Genomic DNA, 19,686 nt, shown 5'->3' on the forward strand with positions numbered 1-19,686 from the left:
AAAGGAGAGAGCACATCAACAGCAGAACACAGCAAAGGTAGAGCCATCTATTTGAATGTTTTTGTGGAGTTCTCCATTCTAATTTGCCCCAAGATAACATTCTCTTTCAGTGCCAAAATTAAAATCTTGAATTTGTACGTCAAGGCTTTCTGAAAGCCTTCTCAGCTTTTAAAGCATGCACGCCAAGACATAAGCACAATAGACGACCAGCATTCCCCACTGAAAGGTACTTTTAATGCTTAGAGATATGTATGAACATTACATTTGATTTTTTGTAAAACTTTAACATCAGATCTGTAGGATTGATTGTATGATGTTGATTTGTGACTAAATCACATTTTTTAAAAATTGTGCATGGTTTCCACCATCCAGGTTTTGATTATTTCGGTAGAAAGCACTACAAAATTTGATACTCTTTTGATATAGACGAGCCTTACCTTGGCTCGTCTAAAATCCTACCCTGAAAGCTTTTGCCATCCTCCTTAGCGATACCTTGTAAATACCATGCCTGCCTATCCTTCAAAACAATGCTCCATATACTGTCACGTGCACCATATTTGCCAGTATTTTATGGCAGCATACCTGCCTGTCAGCATTCTGCTATCTTTCACTGCCCAGGCCTTCCATCTTGAGAGTTACTTCTGGGAGTGGAAGCTGCTTCAGACTGTTCTTTGCCAACATCCCTATCAGCATGCAGCCTATTCATTTCACTATGTGCATTGCTTGGAGAAAGCCTTCTAAGCCTGCCTTCAATGCCATTTTCACCCTCCTGAGAGGAAGCTGCTCGATTAGAAACAGAGAAAGAAGCCCTGCCCTCCCTCTTGCTGTGTGACCTGTAATATGTTTTCTCTGAACCACCAGATCCTTCCCCTGCATCAGTCGTTATCAGGTCAAAATTGCCTTCTATTTCCAGGAACAAAGACAGAAGCAACACCACTCACCAGCTGCATTATTGCCTTCCACAAGGGGATGTTCCTCTCCATTGCGGGCTGTGAAGAATGGAGTAAGAAAATTCTTATCGAATGCAGTGAACGAAGCCGTGCTGCCAACATTCAAGCCAAATTTTCTATTCAGAATTTACTCATAGAAACCTCAAATTTGTTCTCTCAAATTTTTACTAGTATTTTTTGAAAAAATAAACAGTGGAATGTTCAAATCTTCAAGACCTTTGCTGGAATTGGCGGAATCGCATCCTAAGGTTTTGTGTGGGGCTTGCATCATTCTCTCCTATAAAAGCTGGAGCCAAGTACTCATTTTCTTCATCAGGACTCTACCCGTTGCACAAAATCAGCAACACGAGTGAGTCCAAGAAATCCTTCACTTGTTTGAACCAAGATTATTAGGAACATCAAAACATACATAACAATGTTGAAACCCACCTTTGTTTATTTCATCAATCCTACCCTTTTTCTGATGTGTTGAGTCACTTTTTAGTTTTTTTATGTGACTGATCTCTGAAGGAGGGAGGGGCGTGGATGGGAAAGAGCCTTTGTCCAAGTGCAATGAGCCGTCAAGATCACCGCATTTCACATGCCAGTTTCATGTACAAGTATGTAGATACATGACCCAATCAATATCCACAGAAAAAGGGTCTTACCAATATCAGATATCAATGAGACAATTAATTCAGTGGAGTTGACAGTGGGGAATTCCAATTTCGAGAAGGAGGGGGGGGGGGGGGGGGGGGGGGGAGATTCAACGTGCTATAATTTGGTTCACTCAATAAATCCCTATTAATATAAAGCTACTTCCGTTGTGAATAGGTTGCAAAAGACAAGATGATTGCGCCAATGAGGTGATAGCTCAAGTGGTGAAGGTGTTTGCCTAGGACCAGGAGGTCCTGGGTTCAAAACCCCCCCTTGGTGCTTCCTCGCCGGCATTGCCTACGGGCAGACAATTAAGTGCCTATGGGTGGTGAAAAATCAGTAACTACGGGAGGATCTTGGGCCTATGGCCAGTTGGGGAAAAAAAGAAGAAGAAAAAAAGACAAGACAATTCCTGATCTAGGCATACCTAATGCCAACAAGAAGCCTTTAGCCACGCACCCAGTATTGGTAAGTGTAACGGCACAGCCAATACCACAACAAATCTAGAAATGGAGGCTGGAAGAGTAACATGAAGCAATGTAACCCCTTGCAGAGGACCACCAACTCAATCTGCTGTCCATTTTTTCAAAAGCAGGTACCAAAATCCTCCGAGCTCCTATAATATCCACTTGCTAAGATCCACAAGAAGATTTTCATGTGAAAGAAGAGATGGCTTCCATGGTTACCAACAAAGCAAACATGAGTTGCTAGTCTTGCATTTACCCCTACAAGCATAATCACCCACACCTTGACATGACCACATTTACCAATCAAACAGAAGACAGGCCCTTAGTGCATACCTCTCCGCTGCCAGCTGTATTGCTTTCTCCAGTTACCTCCAAAGCTTCCAGCATGGTAGAAGTGGAGCCCCCAATCAAAAGAACCTGCCAGAAAAATCCACTACCATATTCACAAGTGCAAACGAGTGAAGACGTGATAAGTACAATTGCCCTTAACATACCGTGAGCACAACTATGGCGGTGGTAGCTGTAAAAATTGTTCTTCCATGAGTCTCAGGCAAATCATGAGTAGATTGCAAGGCCAAGGCAAAAGCCATTGCTCCTCGTAAACCTGCTTGACAAAAAGTGATGAGAAGAGACTAGGTTAGTTTGAGTGCACAGAAATGCTTTATGTTAATACACATCTCTACTGTATCACTAGCTTCTAACAGACCTTTGAGCAGGTCAATGCACACACATAACCATTATGATGCTTCGCCCATGCTTGCGCAGCAATTCTTTACTTAATTTCTGTGGCATGACTCACCACTAAAGCAAAGAGCCTTCTGGTGCTTCATCGGTATCTGTCTAGACATAGGCCTGATTAGATTGACTAGATATGCACATGGGAAGACATTCACAGCCCTGCATCATCAAGCATAAAACCACCCAAATGTTTGTCCTATGGATATGTCTCAAGGTATGCTTCCATAATCAGAAATACCCACCAAGAAGGTGAGTGATGTTACCTTGCCACCACCATGAAAAGCTTTTAGGAGTAGATAGCAGTCTTCTGTCAAGGACAACATTTTTATGAAAGAGAAAACACAGGCATCAGACAAAGTAACTGTACCCAAGGCAACACAAGTAAAATTTAAGCTAAGGAGGATACAATGGAGAAGAAAATAAATCCAACATGTGACCAACTTTGATCCTCAATGGCAATGTCCAAGCCCATGTATATAAACCTAAAAACCGCCCACAGGGAAAATTTGATTGTTAATTAATTTATTAAAAACGAAATGGACCTTTTGAACTACATGCGTCTACCAAAAAATGGGCCACCCGGAATGGCTTGCAACATACACAAATGTTTCTGCCAAGGATGAGATTAGCTCAAAAAATGAAGCTGTGAATGCCTGGGCGTTGCCAGAAAGGTTTGGAAACATGTAGTGCTTCATGACCTACACAATAAAGTGTTATCACAAGCCTCAGAACATGGCACATTTCATTGCAATTTTTTTTATAAAACCTTATCAACTTGGCCTCATCCGGGCACAAAGATAGAAGATTCTTACAACACCACAGAAGAGTATGGCAACAATCCCCGAAAGACCAACACTCTCAGCCAGCATATATCTGAACAAAATGCAAAGCATTTGTAAGTGCCAACATCTTTTTCCAACTAGCCAAATCTTATAACCTTCATATCTACTGCCTACTTCAAACCAACATCAAATAGGATAAAGGATTTTCACCAATTCAACATCATGAAGTTTAATAGTGGGTAGAGTAGTGTCACGAAGTTTACGTGGTTTCATGACTAAGATTTAGTCTTCCAAGGCATCATGTGGATCATCATTGTCGGGGGATGAGTGAAAGCTAGTGGCTGCTTAAAGACGGGAAGAGTGAGGAGAAGAGGAGAAGAGAAGTGAAGGGGGAAGAAGGGAAAATGAGGGAAACAAAGAGGGGTTCTGTGCATGCATTTTGTTCTGGAAGTATTTGTGAAACTCGCGGCGGTGAGTGCCCGGGGGACTAGGGCCTTTGACACACTTGTTGATACCATCAATGCATATTAAAACATTTAAACATGGCCACAGCCTTAACACATATCCATCATCACTTTGCATAAAACATAAAGCTGGACAAAACATCCACAAATGCTGCAAATGGAGCTTGAACGTGTGACACCGCATAGAGGCCGGAATGGGCCGACCCCCCCCCCTTGGAGTATTTTATTACCCAAGGAGAATAATATCATGTACAAGCTTTGAGGGCCTTACTCTCCCCACGGGAGATGCCGGATTATCCATATACAAATGCCATAACACAGCCCAACACGAGGCAACCAAGCCGGAACATAGGCTGTAGAAATGCCGAGCCAACAATATAATCCATATACCTCCGTGTGGGTACTGATTCTTCCCCAAAACCACGGGTCTTCATGCAATAGAGAGGGTATAGCAAGTACAAATCTCCATTCAGCCGGTACAACAGGTACAATGGTTGGTACAGCCGGTACGATGGCTGGTACAGCAAGTACAACAAGTACAGAAGCTGGTACAGCCGGTACAATGGGTGGTACAGCAAGTACAGAAGCTGGTACAGCCAGTACAAGGGTGGTACAGCAAGTACAGAAGTTGGTACAGCCAGTACAAGGGCTGGTACAGCAGGTACAGTGGCTGGCACAGCCGGTATGGTGGCTGGTGCAACGGGTACGGTGGCTGGTACAGCAGGTATAGCAAGTACAAATGCTGGTACAACAAGTACAATGGCTAGAAATCATAATAAATGATTAAATACCCTTGCCTTCAGTATTTCTTCGCGATGGAAGCCTCCAAAACAGTCCCCAACAGCCGGTATTCTTCATGGGCAGCCTTCAAGTGAGAGAGAAAGAGAGTAGCCATCATTAGGGCAACCTGTAACGGTGGTAGAGGCTAGTGTGGAGCAAGAGAGCCTCCTTTAATGAAGAGAGAGGGCTCCAATTTATAGATTTGGGCCTCCCATGAGCTCAAACGGCAAGAGAAGGCTACAATGACAAGTGGAGAGCCACACAATAGCTGAAGTGACAAGTGTGAGGCCACTTGTCTCACTTTGATCCACTTTCTAACAAGTGTTAGGCCACTTGTCTCACTTTGGTTCACTTTCTTGCCACATGTCCCAATCTAAGAGATGGGTCCTTCCATAAACTTCATCTCTAAAAATATCCCAACTGGTAGACATTCTGTCATAGGCACTTTGCCAACTCTTGGTATCTGCTCAATTCCAGATGTAATGACGCGAACAGAATTTCCATCGGAGTCGGGCCAAAAATAGCAACTCTCCTAAATTTTAGGAGTGTGGTCCTTTGTATTCTAGGATAATCCCCCATTCCCAAAGCTTGTACTTTCCAAATATTCAGACATCCTGGAGTCCACCAGACCCCTTTCAGACTGGGAAATGTCCAGGTTGGTGACATCCTCCCCAGCTTCTTAAAAGTTGTCCGCAACTTTAAGCTTCAAGCCATATATTCAAGATATAATCATGTCCCGCGAGACGAGACAGTCTCAAAAATCCAATATAACTGAAGAATCCATGTCCCAAAGAAATGGGCGAGACTAAATAAGTCTCCATAATACCAATATCAAAATCATGTCCCAAGATAAATGGGCGAGACAAAAAACAGTCCCATAAGTCCAGATATCATAATGATGTCCCAAGTAAATGGGCGAGACAAATCAGTCCCATAAGTCCAGATATCATAATCCATGTCCCAAGATAAATGGGCGAGACAAATCAGTCCCATAAGTCCAGATATCATAATCCATGTCCCAAGTAAATGAGCGAGACAAAATAAGTCTCCTGCCAACAAGACATCGGTCTACATGACCCTTGGCATAGACATAAGTCCCGTCATGTCCACTTTACCACTTGCACTCCGTGTTGGTACTCTGACCACACACCTTGGATGAGAGGTGGGCTCAAGTAACAAGATAAAATAATCACTCGCAGGCATAGGTAACCTGGAGTTCCATAAGCATTTCTGCTACTTGAAAATATTCCGCCTGCCATCATAACACACCATGTGTGCATGGCCGGAATCCACACGGGCACCGCCCGAAAGTCCACAAATGTGCTGCCATGTCCTTGGACTCATATGCATCCACTCATACGATCCATACACATGCCCAGGTATAATACATACATCCGCATGTTTCTAGGCCTGACACGCATCCGCATGTCCCTAGAATATAGGGCTTTGTGACAATTTGGCATTATGAAGTGTAGGCATGTTTTTTTTTTAAAAACCGTATTTTATTGTACAGTATCCGAAAATTTCATATCGTACCAAAAATTCCCGTACGATATCGTATTTTCGTACCGTGACAACTAAGGTCTTGGCTAAGCTAATCCTCCTACTTCCGCTGATCATTCTAAGCTGCACTCCCCACTGTACCATTTTTAGAACGTGCCCTTTTCCTGTGGATTATTTGGACCTCATAGTCTAAGGAAAAGAATTCAGTGATGCAACGCAGATATTGGCATAGACTTTGGCACTCATACAGAAGGAGCCAGATCTCTCATTTTTTTTGGTTATTCTTACATGGTGGTCTCCCCACCAATCAATGGAGATCAGTTTTCGGTGTAGCACCTTCTTGTCCTAGGTGTGCGGCAGATTTTGAGACTGTACAACATTGTTTATGGGGATGCAGCACTACACAACAGATTTGGGGTTCTGTAGCCCAACTTATGGGCAAATTGAGTGGTTGAGCCATGCATGTGACTTGGGGGGCAGTTGCTTGGCTCTCCCAGTCTAGTCTACAGCTTTTTTATGAGGGCAGTGGTACAGATTCTGCTATTTTCATTCGTGGAGGTATTGCCCAGCATGGTTTATTGCAGGATGTTCCTCACTCTGATTATACACCCCCCAGACAAAGGATTGACACCAGTTGGGAGATTGTTGCCAGTATTACAGCATGGCAGATCCGGAGAGCTAGATGCACGGAGGCTATTGAGGGTATCCAAATTTTTGGGTCTCAGTGCATTAGTACTATATGGGATGATATCATCCATACTCTTATGGCTACTTGGGCTCGCATTCAAGGGCCCTCTCGTTCTACGTAGGCAAAGCGCGTGATATTTATGCGAGAGTGGGACCATGGCATCTTCTTTTCCTCTAGTACCACAAGTCTTATAGTGCATGTGACATTCCCTCTTGCTTAGCTTGGCGGCAGGTTCATGGCTTCCAAGTAGTCCACCAACAACTGGGGGTAATCTTGAAAGAACTCGTCGTCTAGCCAAACGGCTTCGTGGGTACCTCGATCTCGGAACTTCGTATAGAACTGACGCATCCGTCGACCGGAACCATGCGTCCAACGATGAAGAAGGATCTGCTTAGGCTCGATGACTTTTGCTTCGTCTACCACTCTGGCTGCTGATCATCTGAAACATCAAAAACTTCTGGTCCAACGTATGATTTTAGCCAAGAAACATGGAAAACATTATGCATTGTCCAACTGTTAGGCAACTTTAACTTCATGGAGACATCACTTATCTTTTTAACTATTGAGAATTAACTATTGAGAAAGGTCCAAAACTACGGAATGAACGCTTGGAAAAACGTTTGCCCACTTGTTTCAATCTCTGTTTCATGATGCGCGGATAGACCTAATCCCCTTCCTTGAAGTGGACATCTCGTCTAGACTTATTTGAATGTCTGCTATAAGCTTCATGTGCTTTGGTGAAGCGGTCCTTGACTGACTCAATGATTTCGGAAAATGCTTCCGTCGTTTTATTAGTCTCAAGAGATGGAGAGACCAGTCTCGTCAAAAGAGAAGAGAAACGGTGACCAAAGGCTGCTTCATACGGAGTCCGTCCGACACTGGATGAATGAGTATCGTTTAAGATGGCTTGGACTAATGAAAGATAATATTCCCATTTGGACTGGTGGTCATGACAATATGACTTGAGAACATCAAAGGCCAACTAGTTATAGATTTCTATCTGGCCATCTGTTTGTGGATGGAATGCACTAGACAACTGTAACTTAGTTCCAAAGTTTTCGAACAATGCCCTCCAGAAATGCGAGGTAAACTTGGAATCTTTGTCTCATGTAATGGTGCTAGGCAAACCACAAATTGGGTACCAATGTTTGAGAAAAAGACGGGCTACGTCCTCCGCTGTGGCCGTATGCTTGCATGGGATGAGCATGCAAAACTTACTGAAGCGATCCACAATGGTAAAACACTGAGTGTTACGAGATCCGATGGATGCTGATAGAGGCCCTACAAAGTCCATAGATATGTCGATGAAAGGTCCGTTTGGGGATAGGCAAAGGTTGAAGTAACCCCGCCTTCTTTGTATGTGGAACCTTAACTTTTTGACAAATCTTACAGGCTTGAACATGTGAATAGACATCACGCCTCACTTTTTGCCATATAAGGACCGTTCTAATTTCTCGAGGGTACTGTTGATACCTCTATGTCCTCCAACTAAGGAGTCATGGGCATCATGGAGAAGAGCTAATTTCTCGAGTAACACAGAGACGGTTCTTGAAGAACAACCAACCGTTTTGCACTGAATAATGGCTAGGCTCAAAAGTCAGGGCCAAATGGTATTGAGTACCAAACTCAGGGAAGTTGGCATACTCGTCTTTCATGCTATCTAAGTCCTTCCCCGTGATTTCGAGAATGGTAGACTCCTGCACTACCAGGATGCTGGCCTTTCGACTAAGAGCATCTACAACTAGGTTATGCTTACCAGGGATATACTCGATCATTCCTCCAAATTGTTGGAAGAGTTGACTCCACCTGGCTTGCCGATCACTCCCCTGGGCACTTGGCATGGTTTGAAGCCACTTAAGTGCTTGATGGTCTGTTTTGACTGTGAAGACCTGTCCATAGAGAAAAGGCTTCCAATGTTTGAGCGCTATGATCACACCCAAAACCTCTTTGTCATAAACCGAATAATTCTTTTCGGCGACATCCAACTTTCTACTGTAGTAGGCCACGGGTCTATTGTCATGCTGGAGAACTGCACCTATGGCTATATTGCTTGTATCGGTAATGACCTCAAAAGGTTCATCCCAAGATGCTAACTTCAAAACACGCGCTTCTGAGGCAGCTTTCTGGAGTGCACGGAATGCATCAAGCACCTTGCCTGTGACTGAGACTTTTTGTCTACGAGTCTAGGTTCGAAAACTGGTGAACATGGGTGTTGTAGGCTTGACAAAGACCTACGAAAGAACGGATCTCTTGGACAGTCTGAGGGATGTCCCAATCTAAGATTTCCTGAACCTTTGAGGGGTCCAGTCGAATCCCATCAGAACCGATGATATAGCCCAAGTATTGAACCTCTTTAACGCCGAAGATAGACTTTTTGGCGTTTATGTAGAGCCCATTATCTCGCAAAAGTTGCAGAACTTTCTCCACATCTTTCTCGTGCTGCTCTGTAGTGGCTGAGAATACAAGTATATCATCAAGAAAGATGAAGACACACTTACCAATGAGGACTGCGAAAATCTTGGACATCATTTTATTGAAGGTTGCGGGTGCATTTGTAAGCCCAAAAGGCATGACTACGAACTCGTAGTGACCACGCTCTATCCGAAAAGCTGTTTTTCGAATGTCAGCTTCAAATATGCGGACCTGACGACAACCACTCTTGAGGTCAATCTTAGTGAAAATTTTGCACCGTCTAAACGCTCCAAAATGTACTCAATCCTTGGCATAGGAAACTTATTCTTAATGGTGAGTTTATTCAATGCCTTGTAGTCTACACAAAGGCGTGCAGACTTATCCTTCTTTTGGACAAATAGGATGGGTGCAGCAAATGGTGAGGAAGAAGGCCGAAAGAATCCGGCTCGGAGGAGCTCAGATAACTGTCTTTCTAGCTCGCCCTCTAAAGTCTTGGAAAGACGATAGGAAAACTTGCTAGGAGGTTCTGATCTAGGGACCAAATCGATATGATGGTCCTCAAGACATGATGGAGGGAGACTGGATGGAAAATCGTCCCTAAGCATAATGTCCTGATGTCTGGACAGGAGGCCTGCTAACTGTGGGACTGAAGATGAGATAGGTGCTACCGATGAGGTAGAGACTGTCTGAGCACGAGCATAAAGTAGTGCTCCTTCCGCTCCCTTGCGGATAGCTCGTTGGGCCTGGAGGTGCGAAATCAATAGGATGCCAAGAATGCTTCTATTCCCACGAATCATGACAGGCTCAGAAAAACCTTTACAGATAGTAAAAGTATTCTGTCCCCAATCGGGAATAGACTCATATTGATGAAACCACTGGATTCCTAAGATCATCGAGTCGGGCTGAATTGTACACGGCTGTAGAAACATCAATGATGACCAATCTCGAACCTATGCACTCTTCCCAATGTATGTAGGAAGGCTACAAATCTGAGGCTGAGAGAAGGGGCTGATTGGGACTGTTCTAGACTATGTATGAATGCTAAAAATGAGTATGTACTATGAATGCTGAGTTTTACCTTCACCAAGTGGCTGTAGCAAAATGATGCATATGAGGGTGCTGAAAACTGTATGAATGCTGAAAATGCAAGGGGTATTGAAGGCTGAATGCTGTAGATGCTGCGTTTTACTACATAGAGGCTGAATTGCTCAAGCATTGGTGCTTCTAGATGCTAATGAGGAAAACGCTGAAGCTTATGCTCCTTGTGTTGAAGGCTCCAAGAGATGAGTTCTTCTATGCTGATTTTAATCTGAATGAATGAAAGGACTACATGCTCAGCTATTTATATGGACAAGGGATGCTGGTCGGTTGGCTACAGAGCTGGCCGACTGCACTTGTACAGGCAAAAATATATAAATGATGTAAAAATGCCCAATAAATGCTGTAAATTATGGGAATAATACTAGCATAAATGAACACATGTCTTGATGCAAACTCTAAGGCTTCTACTTACTCTACATGCATGCATGCATCTCTTCAAGTGGGTTAAGGGACTTGAACTGAGTGACTGACTGGCTGTCTAAGGCTGAGAATGACCTACGTAGCTCGTGCCTGACTTATCCTAGACTGAGGATTACAATGGGGTCACGGCTTACGAAAATTATCATCCTAAAAGGTACTAACAATGTACAATGTTGCAATGATGATGATGAGCCATCTTGTCACCATGCACTACAGTGCATAGTGCATGTGACATTGGTCTACCCCTTAGGGGTGACCTCTGGCCCCTTCTAAATGCTTCTACTGAATTCGACTTCTTCAATGATGTGAATGACTGAATAATGACTTCATGCTTATATATATGCTTGGAAGTGCTGGTCGGCCAGCTATAGGTGCTATCGGTATACTGCTTGGACCAATATTCATGGAATAAATCCCTAGTATTGCGTTTCACTTAATGCCTTCCCACACCTGATGGCCTTCACTCTGGTGCTTGGCTGCCTGGGCACCCGGCTGGCTGCTGTAAGGCAACATGGCTGCCTGCCGACAGGTCATCCAGACCCCCCCATGATGATGTTGCTGCTGATGGTGATGCTGATAATGATGATGCCGCTGATACTCATGCTGATGGTGATGCAAATGATGATGCTGATACTCATGCTTATGCTGATGATGTTGATGTTGATACTGATGAAAATGATACTGTTGATGACCTAAATCTCCTAATCAGGGATTACGATGTTCATGCTGGAGATTAGCCATGGCACAGGCGTGCATGTGACAGAGACCCTTAAGAAAATCAGTAAGCTCAGGGTCCATAACAAGTCACGAGGCTCGCTTCCTCTTCTGGCGAAAGAGAAAGCCTGATGGGGGTGTCCTCAGGGGCGGGCGAGGGGGCTACGGATGAGTCCCTCTGAGGCGGGGCGGGAGGAGCCTCCATCAGAGTCTGAAGCTACGGCGAAGGCGAGGCGAAGGCGGAGATCCTGCTAGAAACGAGCTGCACACAGAGAGGCGGAAGACGGAGAAAAAAGGAAAAACAAAACCCCCTGCGGGGCGGAAGCAAGAAAAAGGAGGGGGGGGGGGAGGGCGAAGGAGAAACCCTGGGGGGGGGGGGGGGGGGGGGGGGGCCTGCGCGCAAGAGGGAGGGGTGGAGAGCGAGCTGGCGGAGGGGGGGGACGGGGCGCTGCAGAGGGGAGGAGGGCGCGATGGAAGGGGGGGGGGGCCGCGAAGGTGAGGAAGGCGGCGGGCAGAGCAGCTAGGGAGGGGGCGTAGCAACGAAGGCAAGCGGGGGGGGGGGGGGGGCTAATGGAGGCGGCGGGCAATGCAGCGAGGGAGGGGGCGCAGCAGCGAAGGCAGGCGCGGGGGGGGGGGGGGGGCAAGGGAAGGTGCTAGGAGCGAGGGGAGGCGAGGGGGCGAGCAGGCAGGGAGGCGAAGGGCGCAGTTGTGCAGGCAACGCGAGCAGGGAGGGGGGGCGGGAGCTTCAGCGAGCTACTTTCTGTACAATTTCCCTTGGCTTTTGCTTTTCTTTTTGAATATTATTAATAATAACCAAAGTTCTTGATTTGTACTTTATTCTTCGAAGATCAATAAACATTATTTGAGGAAGGGACCAGCCGTTCCATCTCATTGTGCGTCTCTTGTCAATTCAGTAAATTATATCTTGTATTGTGCTTGTTATCCATTGAATCTCAGTGTATTGATTAGTGTTGTGTTCAACCACGCATTCTACATCGACCAGTGGAATTACATCTGCCGTACTTGTACAATACCTTTTCCTGAACTCGATAATACTTGCTGCACCTTTGGTTGTAGATGCCTATACCAGCTCTGTCGTACCAGTACATGTTTTTCACCAACTGCAATACCAATCATACCAATACTTGGTGTTCCTGATTTACCTTGCAGCCACACCCATACCTACTGTGTTGAACTCGTACCTGTGCCTACTCTATTCTACCTATATTGTACATGGCTGCACTCTACTGCCATACTGTACACAACCAGTATCAACAGCACCCAACTGCGTTGTTGTTGTGTACTTGTTGTACATGACCAACATCTACTACAGTACTCAACTGCTCCTCCATATTGCCACACACGGTACCTGCTATTGTACCCTTACGGTACCTATCAACGGTACCTGCTACTTGCACCCACTTCATTACCTACTTCTACCTGTAGCATCTGGTACCTACTTGAGTACTTGCTCTTCTACAAGTACCTGTTCGCGTCCTTGTCACTGCATGAGTACCTAATTGTGTACTTGTGCTTCTAGGATCTACACCACAGCCTCAGTGCATGTTTGTGGGTGGTCTTAGAACGACAGTTTCGCGTTGACTCCACTCCAAGTATATGAGATTGGTGGTCTGGTCTCTTTGACTCCTTCGACAAGTCCTACATCGACCTTCTACTCTGGCACACTCTTGTTTGGGTAACATGTATTCATTATTTGCATTGCATGGAATATCTGGCTAGAAAGCCCTTGGAAGTTTGTACACGGATTAAATACTCCAATAATATACAACAGTATTGGGGGGGAGGGGGGGGGAGGAGGGAGGGAGGGAGGGAGGGGTCTTCCCGTTCGCGGCCCCCATGGTGGTGTATTGTGCACTCTCTATCTTTACAGTGCTATCTTGAGCAATGTTGTGTACTTCCAATTATCTATTGCGTTGTTGTTTGTTCATATTGAAAAGTTGACGAACGAGTTGTTCACGAGACGGTGCCCAGGACGCTCACACATAACCAGTGGTATTACAACAATAAGAAGCCCACAACAAAAGTCAGAGAAAATCCACATCACCACATGAGGATCCAAGTGAAGTGTGCCTTGAGTATCCTACAACTGTCTAGCAATTCTGTTGCTATGAGATGGGCCATGAGTAGAAAAGAAGTGTTTATTGCATAGGCCTCGCATCTAAGTCCAAAATGACTCCTGGGCATGGTAACGATACTCCACTCTCTGGGCATGGTAACGATACTCCACTCCAGTATGACAGGGATGCACCACATATCCGTCTCTCTCATAGTGAGAGGAACAGAGTATTGAGACAGGACCTATGGCAGCTCTATACACGAGAGACATGGATATCACCTACACAGCCTCTTCCACCGAAGATGCTATACTACAGAGATCACTTCATGAGTATCACTGATGATGGATTTATAGAGAGGCCTAGATACATGGAGGGCTTTTTATCACACGGCTCCCATTGGTCAGCTTAGAGTCTCATCACATCGATTGGTGATCGAGACTGGCAGAGCAGCACGGATCCCCCGAGAGGAGAGGGTATGCAGATTATGCAGAGAGAGGAGGTGGAGAGTGAGGAATTATGTATGCAAATGCAGAGCATATACAGCCATCAGAGAGAGATATCCCATTTTATTCAGAGAGCCACATTCCCTACGCCGGATCTTTGAGGCAGCAGACCAACGCATACTGGGGAAATTCATTCTAGACATACAGCGGCACAGAGAGACATCATTACAGGCTCAGACAGCTCCAGAGGGGGGACGACAGACACAGATTACTACATTTCTTCAGAGATCCACCCCACTCCCAGCCCCTACACAGCAGGGAATTACTCTCCAGAGAGCAGAGACACTCAGAGCCCGCAGGAGATAGAGGACACCTCGCTTTCGGACACCACGCCTATACCAGAGAGAGATGACAGAGATCAGAGCTCAGTTTCACAGAGACCCATGGAAGAGCGGAAATCTGAGAGAAATCAAAGTAAGGCTCTGATCCTCTGCCACAAGATCAAAGTCCAGCTGGTACTCGAATAAGGATAATTTCCATGGGGCAAGGGAAAAGGCTGCCGGCAAGTGCCTGAGATGGAGTTGAAAACAACTTGGAAGAACCCTCGTCCAAGTAAACGTGCATCAAGGAAGTGCACAGCCAATTCCGAAGGGAAGTCTACCAAAAACCAATCTCTAACTTGTGAACAGGCAATCTGAGTCATAGACTCTCCAGTAAGAGTAGTCTTCATTTCATTGTTGATGTCACTTTGGAGGATGAGAAGCTCATCTTGTGAAAAATTGACAGTTCTCACGGCTTGTGGGAGTGGAAAAGGATTGGCTTGGGCAGAAGCCATAATGCCAATCAAGAGACAAAGCAGCCTACTTGAACACAATAGGAATTTTCCATATGTTGGCATAGGAAACAAAGCAGGAGGGGCAGGAGGAAGGGCTGGAAGGCGGAGAAAGCAAAGATAAGGAGGGTAGGGGTGAAAGAAGGGCTGGATGTTAGACAGGATCACAGGCACCGCGAGGTGAAAGGCGGGCAGAAGAGCATGCACAGCAATGAGGGGAAGGAGCGTGAAGGCAGGCAGAAGAGAGTGCACAGCAATGAGGAGAAGGAGGGTGAAGTCCGAAACAAGAGTGTGCAGCAAAGAGGGGAAGGAGGGTGAAAGCGGATGAGGTGAAAGGCAGGCAGAAGAGAGTGCACAGCAATGAGAGGAAGGAGCATGAAGGGCGGGCAGAAGAGAGTGTGCCGGAATGAGGGGAAGGAGGGTGACGCAGGAAAGGAAAAGCTGAAGAGGGCAAAGGCGGAAGGCTGGAGAAGACGGCAGGCAGGTGAAATAGCGGGCAAGAAAGGGCATAGGGATGTGCACAGCAGAACGCTGCAGAACAGAGAAGGGGGGCGAGTTGAAACACGGGCAGGAAGGAAGAAGCGCTCAGATGTGCAGGCAGGGAGAGGAGGGAGGGGGCGGGGGGGGTGTGGGGTTTTTTTTTTTTTTTGGGGGGGGGGGGGACGCAGCAGTACAGGGAGCACTTCCGCTGTGGACAAAGCTGATTTTTTTGTTCGACTGGCGTTTTGGCCCAAGATCCTCCCATAGTTACTGATCTTTCACCGCCTGCCGCCGCAGGCGCCTGCCTATCCACCCGTAGACAATGCCACTGATAAAGCACCAAGGGGGGTTTTGAACCCAGGAACTCTCGGTCCTAGCCAAACACCTTCACTACTTGAGCTATGACCTCATTGGCAGGACAAAGCTGATATTTGTTTTGGGTTGTCTTGAAAATCCGGTACCATGGGTGAAGGTGTCCCAAAGTACCCACAAAGCTTTATAGTTGGCAATTCTTTTTGGTTTGGGGGGGGGTGTTTATAGAGCACGGATTCACAGCATTCATATATGAGCACCAATCTTCATTTGTTCATTTTTTGCATTGTGTTATTGATTGAGTAATTAATTCAGGTCTCCAAGATACACGCACCCATTACATTGGTCTCAAAGCTCTCATTCTTTGCGCATGCGAGGACATGGTCCTATACTCACATGAACTTGATATTTGCTTGGTTGACGCCACTGGCAACAGATGCCAAGCAATAATGTGCCAACTCGTGTAAAAGCCAAAAACCTTCCATCATCTTGAGTGCACAAGGGGGATCATGCATCATCTCTACAAGGAGGGTGCCTCAGAGATGGAGACTTTTGAGGAGACAGGTTCAACGCCTCCATCAAGAGGAGGAAGAACTGAAGATTGTGCACCCCGATCAAGATGTACTGCAAAGAGAAGGACTACAAAAGACAAATGGCCTTTGAAGTGCAGATTTTCCTCCCATGGAGTTTGCCATGGCATACTTGGTGTCCCAGGGAAAATGCCGTCAAACTGGTGATGAGAAATCTTCCAGTAGTTGATGGTCGTATGGATGCGGCAAAAAGACCGAAGTCCACGTTTCATCTCGAAGAATTTCGAGCCACCTCTCACCATACATCTTCACAGCAACGGCATGATCCCAAATATCAGTATGCATAAACTATCAATTGCCTTACAAAGTTGAAGGTGCATGTAATCGAGGACTACTGAAAATGTGAAGTATAAGCAAGTAATGAACAGTAATAGCTTCAGAGGCATTCTATTCAGAGTGATGACTTGCAGGGGAGAAAGAAAGACAAAGTGCTTGCAATAATCCAGAGTGGACCTACACTCTATTATTCAACTATCAGAAGGTACATGCTTCCTAAAACAAAATTCTTCAATTTGGTGTGAGTAAAATGTTTCAGTGCTTTCAATTGCTTCGTCTCAGCATAACTTTTCAAATGCATGATGCAATTTCTAGTCAAGCGGGAAAAGAGAACACTTACGAGAAGTATGGGAAGAGAACAACCAGGCAGCATTCCAAGTTCTGGAGACTGCAACAAAGAAGAGTGGTCAAGACCTTGCACACGTTTTTTCTTTCTTTTTCTCAGAAACTCCATAAAAAAGGGGAAGAGGGAAGCCGATGAAACTAGACAGCTGAAAAAGCATATCTTACTTGTTGACTGCCAGTCCCGCATACTTGAAAAGGTGCACTGATTAAGGACCATCCAAATTGTCCACTTCACATTCTTTATAAAAGCAAGCATGCTAATGAAAGCACAGTTGTCAGTTGCATAAATTGCGTAAAATAAGGTGCAAACTTGCGAGTAAGGATATCAAAGCACAAACTAGAGCCACCACAACTCCTGCACAAACAGAAGATGTTATGAGAGCCCACTAACAGCATTCTCTCTATTGGAAGCGCAAAAACTCAAACAGAGTTTTGTTTTGTTTCTATTTTATTTTCCGTTCCACGATGAGATATGCCATGGATATTAGTGTTTGGCCTCATAGGGCCATTGGGTCTTTAATAGATGCTTCTCTCTCTCTCTCTCTCTCTCTCTCTCTCTCTCTCTCTCTCTCCCCTAACACAGGGAGATTAGAATGGTCATCAGACAGGATCTCACCATGTTGGACACTGAGAGGACGTGGCTTACACCGACACAGGAGTTAGGGACGAAGATACCACTGAGGACGGGTTCATCACACGCCCGAGATACATGGACACACACCTCTCACATGGCATTAGATGTGCTATTGGATAGATCCGCACTTCTTCCCACTAGTTACTGATTGAGACTCGCAGGTATGGACCACAAAGACTGCTTGCAGAGGAGCGCATCTGTCGCTTGTGTAACACTGCGCTTGAGACAAAGGAACACTATATATGCCACTGTCCAGTCTACTATGAGATCCGAGCGAGATTTCACTGTCTCTTCAAAGAGGATCAGGAGTCTTATAGAGTCATGTTTCAGTTTTCAGATTTCACGTTCTTTCCCATGGCAGTGTATACCCATACCCATGATATCATTGTACTATTCATATCTCATAGGCCCTTCGGGTCTTTTGTAGACGTTAATACGTCTTTCTTTCTTTTTTCCAAGAAGACCCAAGAACCCCCATGGTCAAAGAAACTATGACCAACTTGGACACTATTCTCCAAGATCCCAACTTTTTTTAAAGAGATTTCTGAGAAGTCTAAGTTTAGAAAGTATCGGGCTGGTTTGCATGACAACATTCGAGATTTTATGAATGTATGCCCAAATGATACCATCCAAGATTTGATGCATTCAGCTTCACTTGCTACCAAGGTAGACGAACCAAAGAAAAAGACAAGTATTGGAGATCAAAAGTCTTCGGTACTTGAGAAGCATGAGAACTCCAAGAATAGGTTTCAACCTATGAAGCAGGTATTCCAAACTCCTACAAAGGAAAGCACAACTTGACCAATGAGCAAATAGAGGTCTATCGCAAGGAAGGAAAATGCTTTAGATGTGGCAAAGAGGGGCACATGTCGGCCCAATGTCCGGATCGTCCTAAGGGTCCTCGAGAGCAAGTAAAGTCCAAGGAAAAGTCTAAAGCTAGTGGTTGGTGGGATTCCTGATGTATTGGGAAACACTTCAGAACCCGAGGCTAGAGAGTTATGCCTCTCTTGGGGCAAAGTGCGGGACAAGAATGCTCTAGTGTTGTTTGACATGGGAGCCACAAATAATTTCTTTTCCATAGAGCTTGCGAAACAATTGGGTATCAAACCCAAGGAGATGGAACCAGCCTTGCATGCGGAACAAGTGTTTCATGGTGATGCAGTGGCAGTAATGCCAATCATTGGTAAGTTAAGGATTCATGTCCAAGGTTATGTGGACTATGAGCATTTCTATATTTCACCTTTGAAGCACTAGGATGTCATCTTGGGGATGCCATGGTTCCATAGGTAGAGTGCTATTATCTAGATTCTCGAGAGGACTATTGCTTTTAAGAAGGATATCACTATTGTAGCAAAGAAGAAGGGAGATACCTTCCCTAGTGTATCCCATGTATCTATTTCCAAAGCAATAAAATCTTCCATCTTCGCGTATATGATCTTTGTAAAGGATAAGAGTGAAGACTCGGTGAAAAATTTGAACTCTATTGAGAGGGAGAGACTACAGTTTCTAGAGAGATACAAGGATTGCTTCACGCATGTTATTCCAGGAGAGTTGCCTCCTGAGCGACCAGAGGATCATGTGATAGAATTGATTCCAAGGAGTTTACCCCTGAATCGACCTCCTTACCATGTGAGTGCACCACAATAAGAAGAGATTATGACACAAGTACAGGACTTGCTATCAAAGGGGTTGACACGGCTAGTTCTTCACCCTTTCGTTCTTCAATGCTACTACTACAAAAGAAGGATGTCTCATTCGGCATGTGTGTGGATTATAGAGCCTTGAACAAGCTTACAATCAAGAATCGGTTTCCTATATCGAGGGTTGATGATATATTGAATCGTCTGGAAGACACGGCATTCTTTAGTTGCATTGACTTGAAGAGTGGCTATCATCAGATTCAGATCCAGCACAAGATATTCACAAGACCGCCCTCCGTACCACTTTTGGTTCGTATGAGTATTTGGTGATGCCTTTTGGACTCACAAATGCTCCGGCTACTTTCAACCACATGATGGATTGGATCTTTAGATCACATCAG

The 19,686-nt window shown here is 45.2% G+C and overlaps 1 protein-coding gene across 1 annotated transcript in view; it reads right to left on the bottom strand.

Annotated features, from left to right (window-relative positions):
- Positions 1-212: 212 nt before the first annotated feature.
- The window catches only part of LOC147613403 (sodium/hydrogen exchanger 6-like), an 83,295-nt gene continuing 63,821 nt past the window's right edge, over positions 213-19,686 (bottom strand). Inside the window, exons 11-23 of the mRNA XM_086781339.1 lie at positions 17,338-17,366; positions 17,177-17,208; positions 17,007-17,054; positions 3,604-3,664; positions 3,392-3,489; positions 3,198-3,273; positions 3,055-3,074; positions 2,853-2,950; positions 2,548-2,657; positions 2,387-2,470; positions 1,167-1,270; positions 942-1,042; positions 213-870 (exon numbers count right to left, since the gene is read on the bottom strand). Coding sequence (XP_086637465.1) covers positions 608-870; positions 942-1,042; positions 1,167-1,270; positions 2,387-2,470; positions 2,548-2,657; positions 2,853-2,950; positions 3,055-3,074; positions 3,198-3,273; positions 3,392-3,489; positions 3,604-3,664; positions 17,007-17,054; positions 17,177-17,208; positions 17,338-17,366 — 1,124 coding nt within the window. The 3' untranslated portion in view covers positions 213-607. The remainder of the gene's footprint in view (positions 871-941; positions 1,043-1,166; positions 1,271-2,386; positions 2,471-2,547; positions 2,658-2,852; positions 2,951-3,054; positions 3,075-3,197; positions 3,274-3,391; positions 3,490-3,603; positions 3,665-17,006; positions 17,055-17,176; positions 17,209-17,337; positions 17,367-19,686) is intronic.

Source organism: Cibotium barometz, chromosome 43 (genome assembly GCF_041138505.1).
Source record: "Cibotium barometz isolate CiBa-2024 chromosome 43, ASM4113850v1, whole genome shotgun sequence".
In the NCBI taxonomy this organism is placed as follows: Eukaryota; Viridiplantae; Streptophyta; class Polypodiopsida; order Cyatheales; family Cibotiaceae; genus Cibotium; species Cibotium barometz.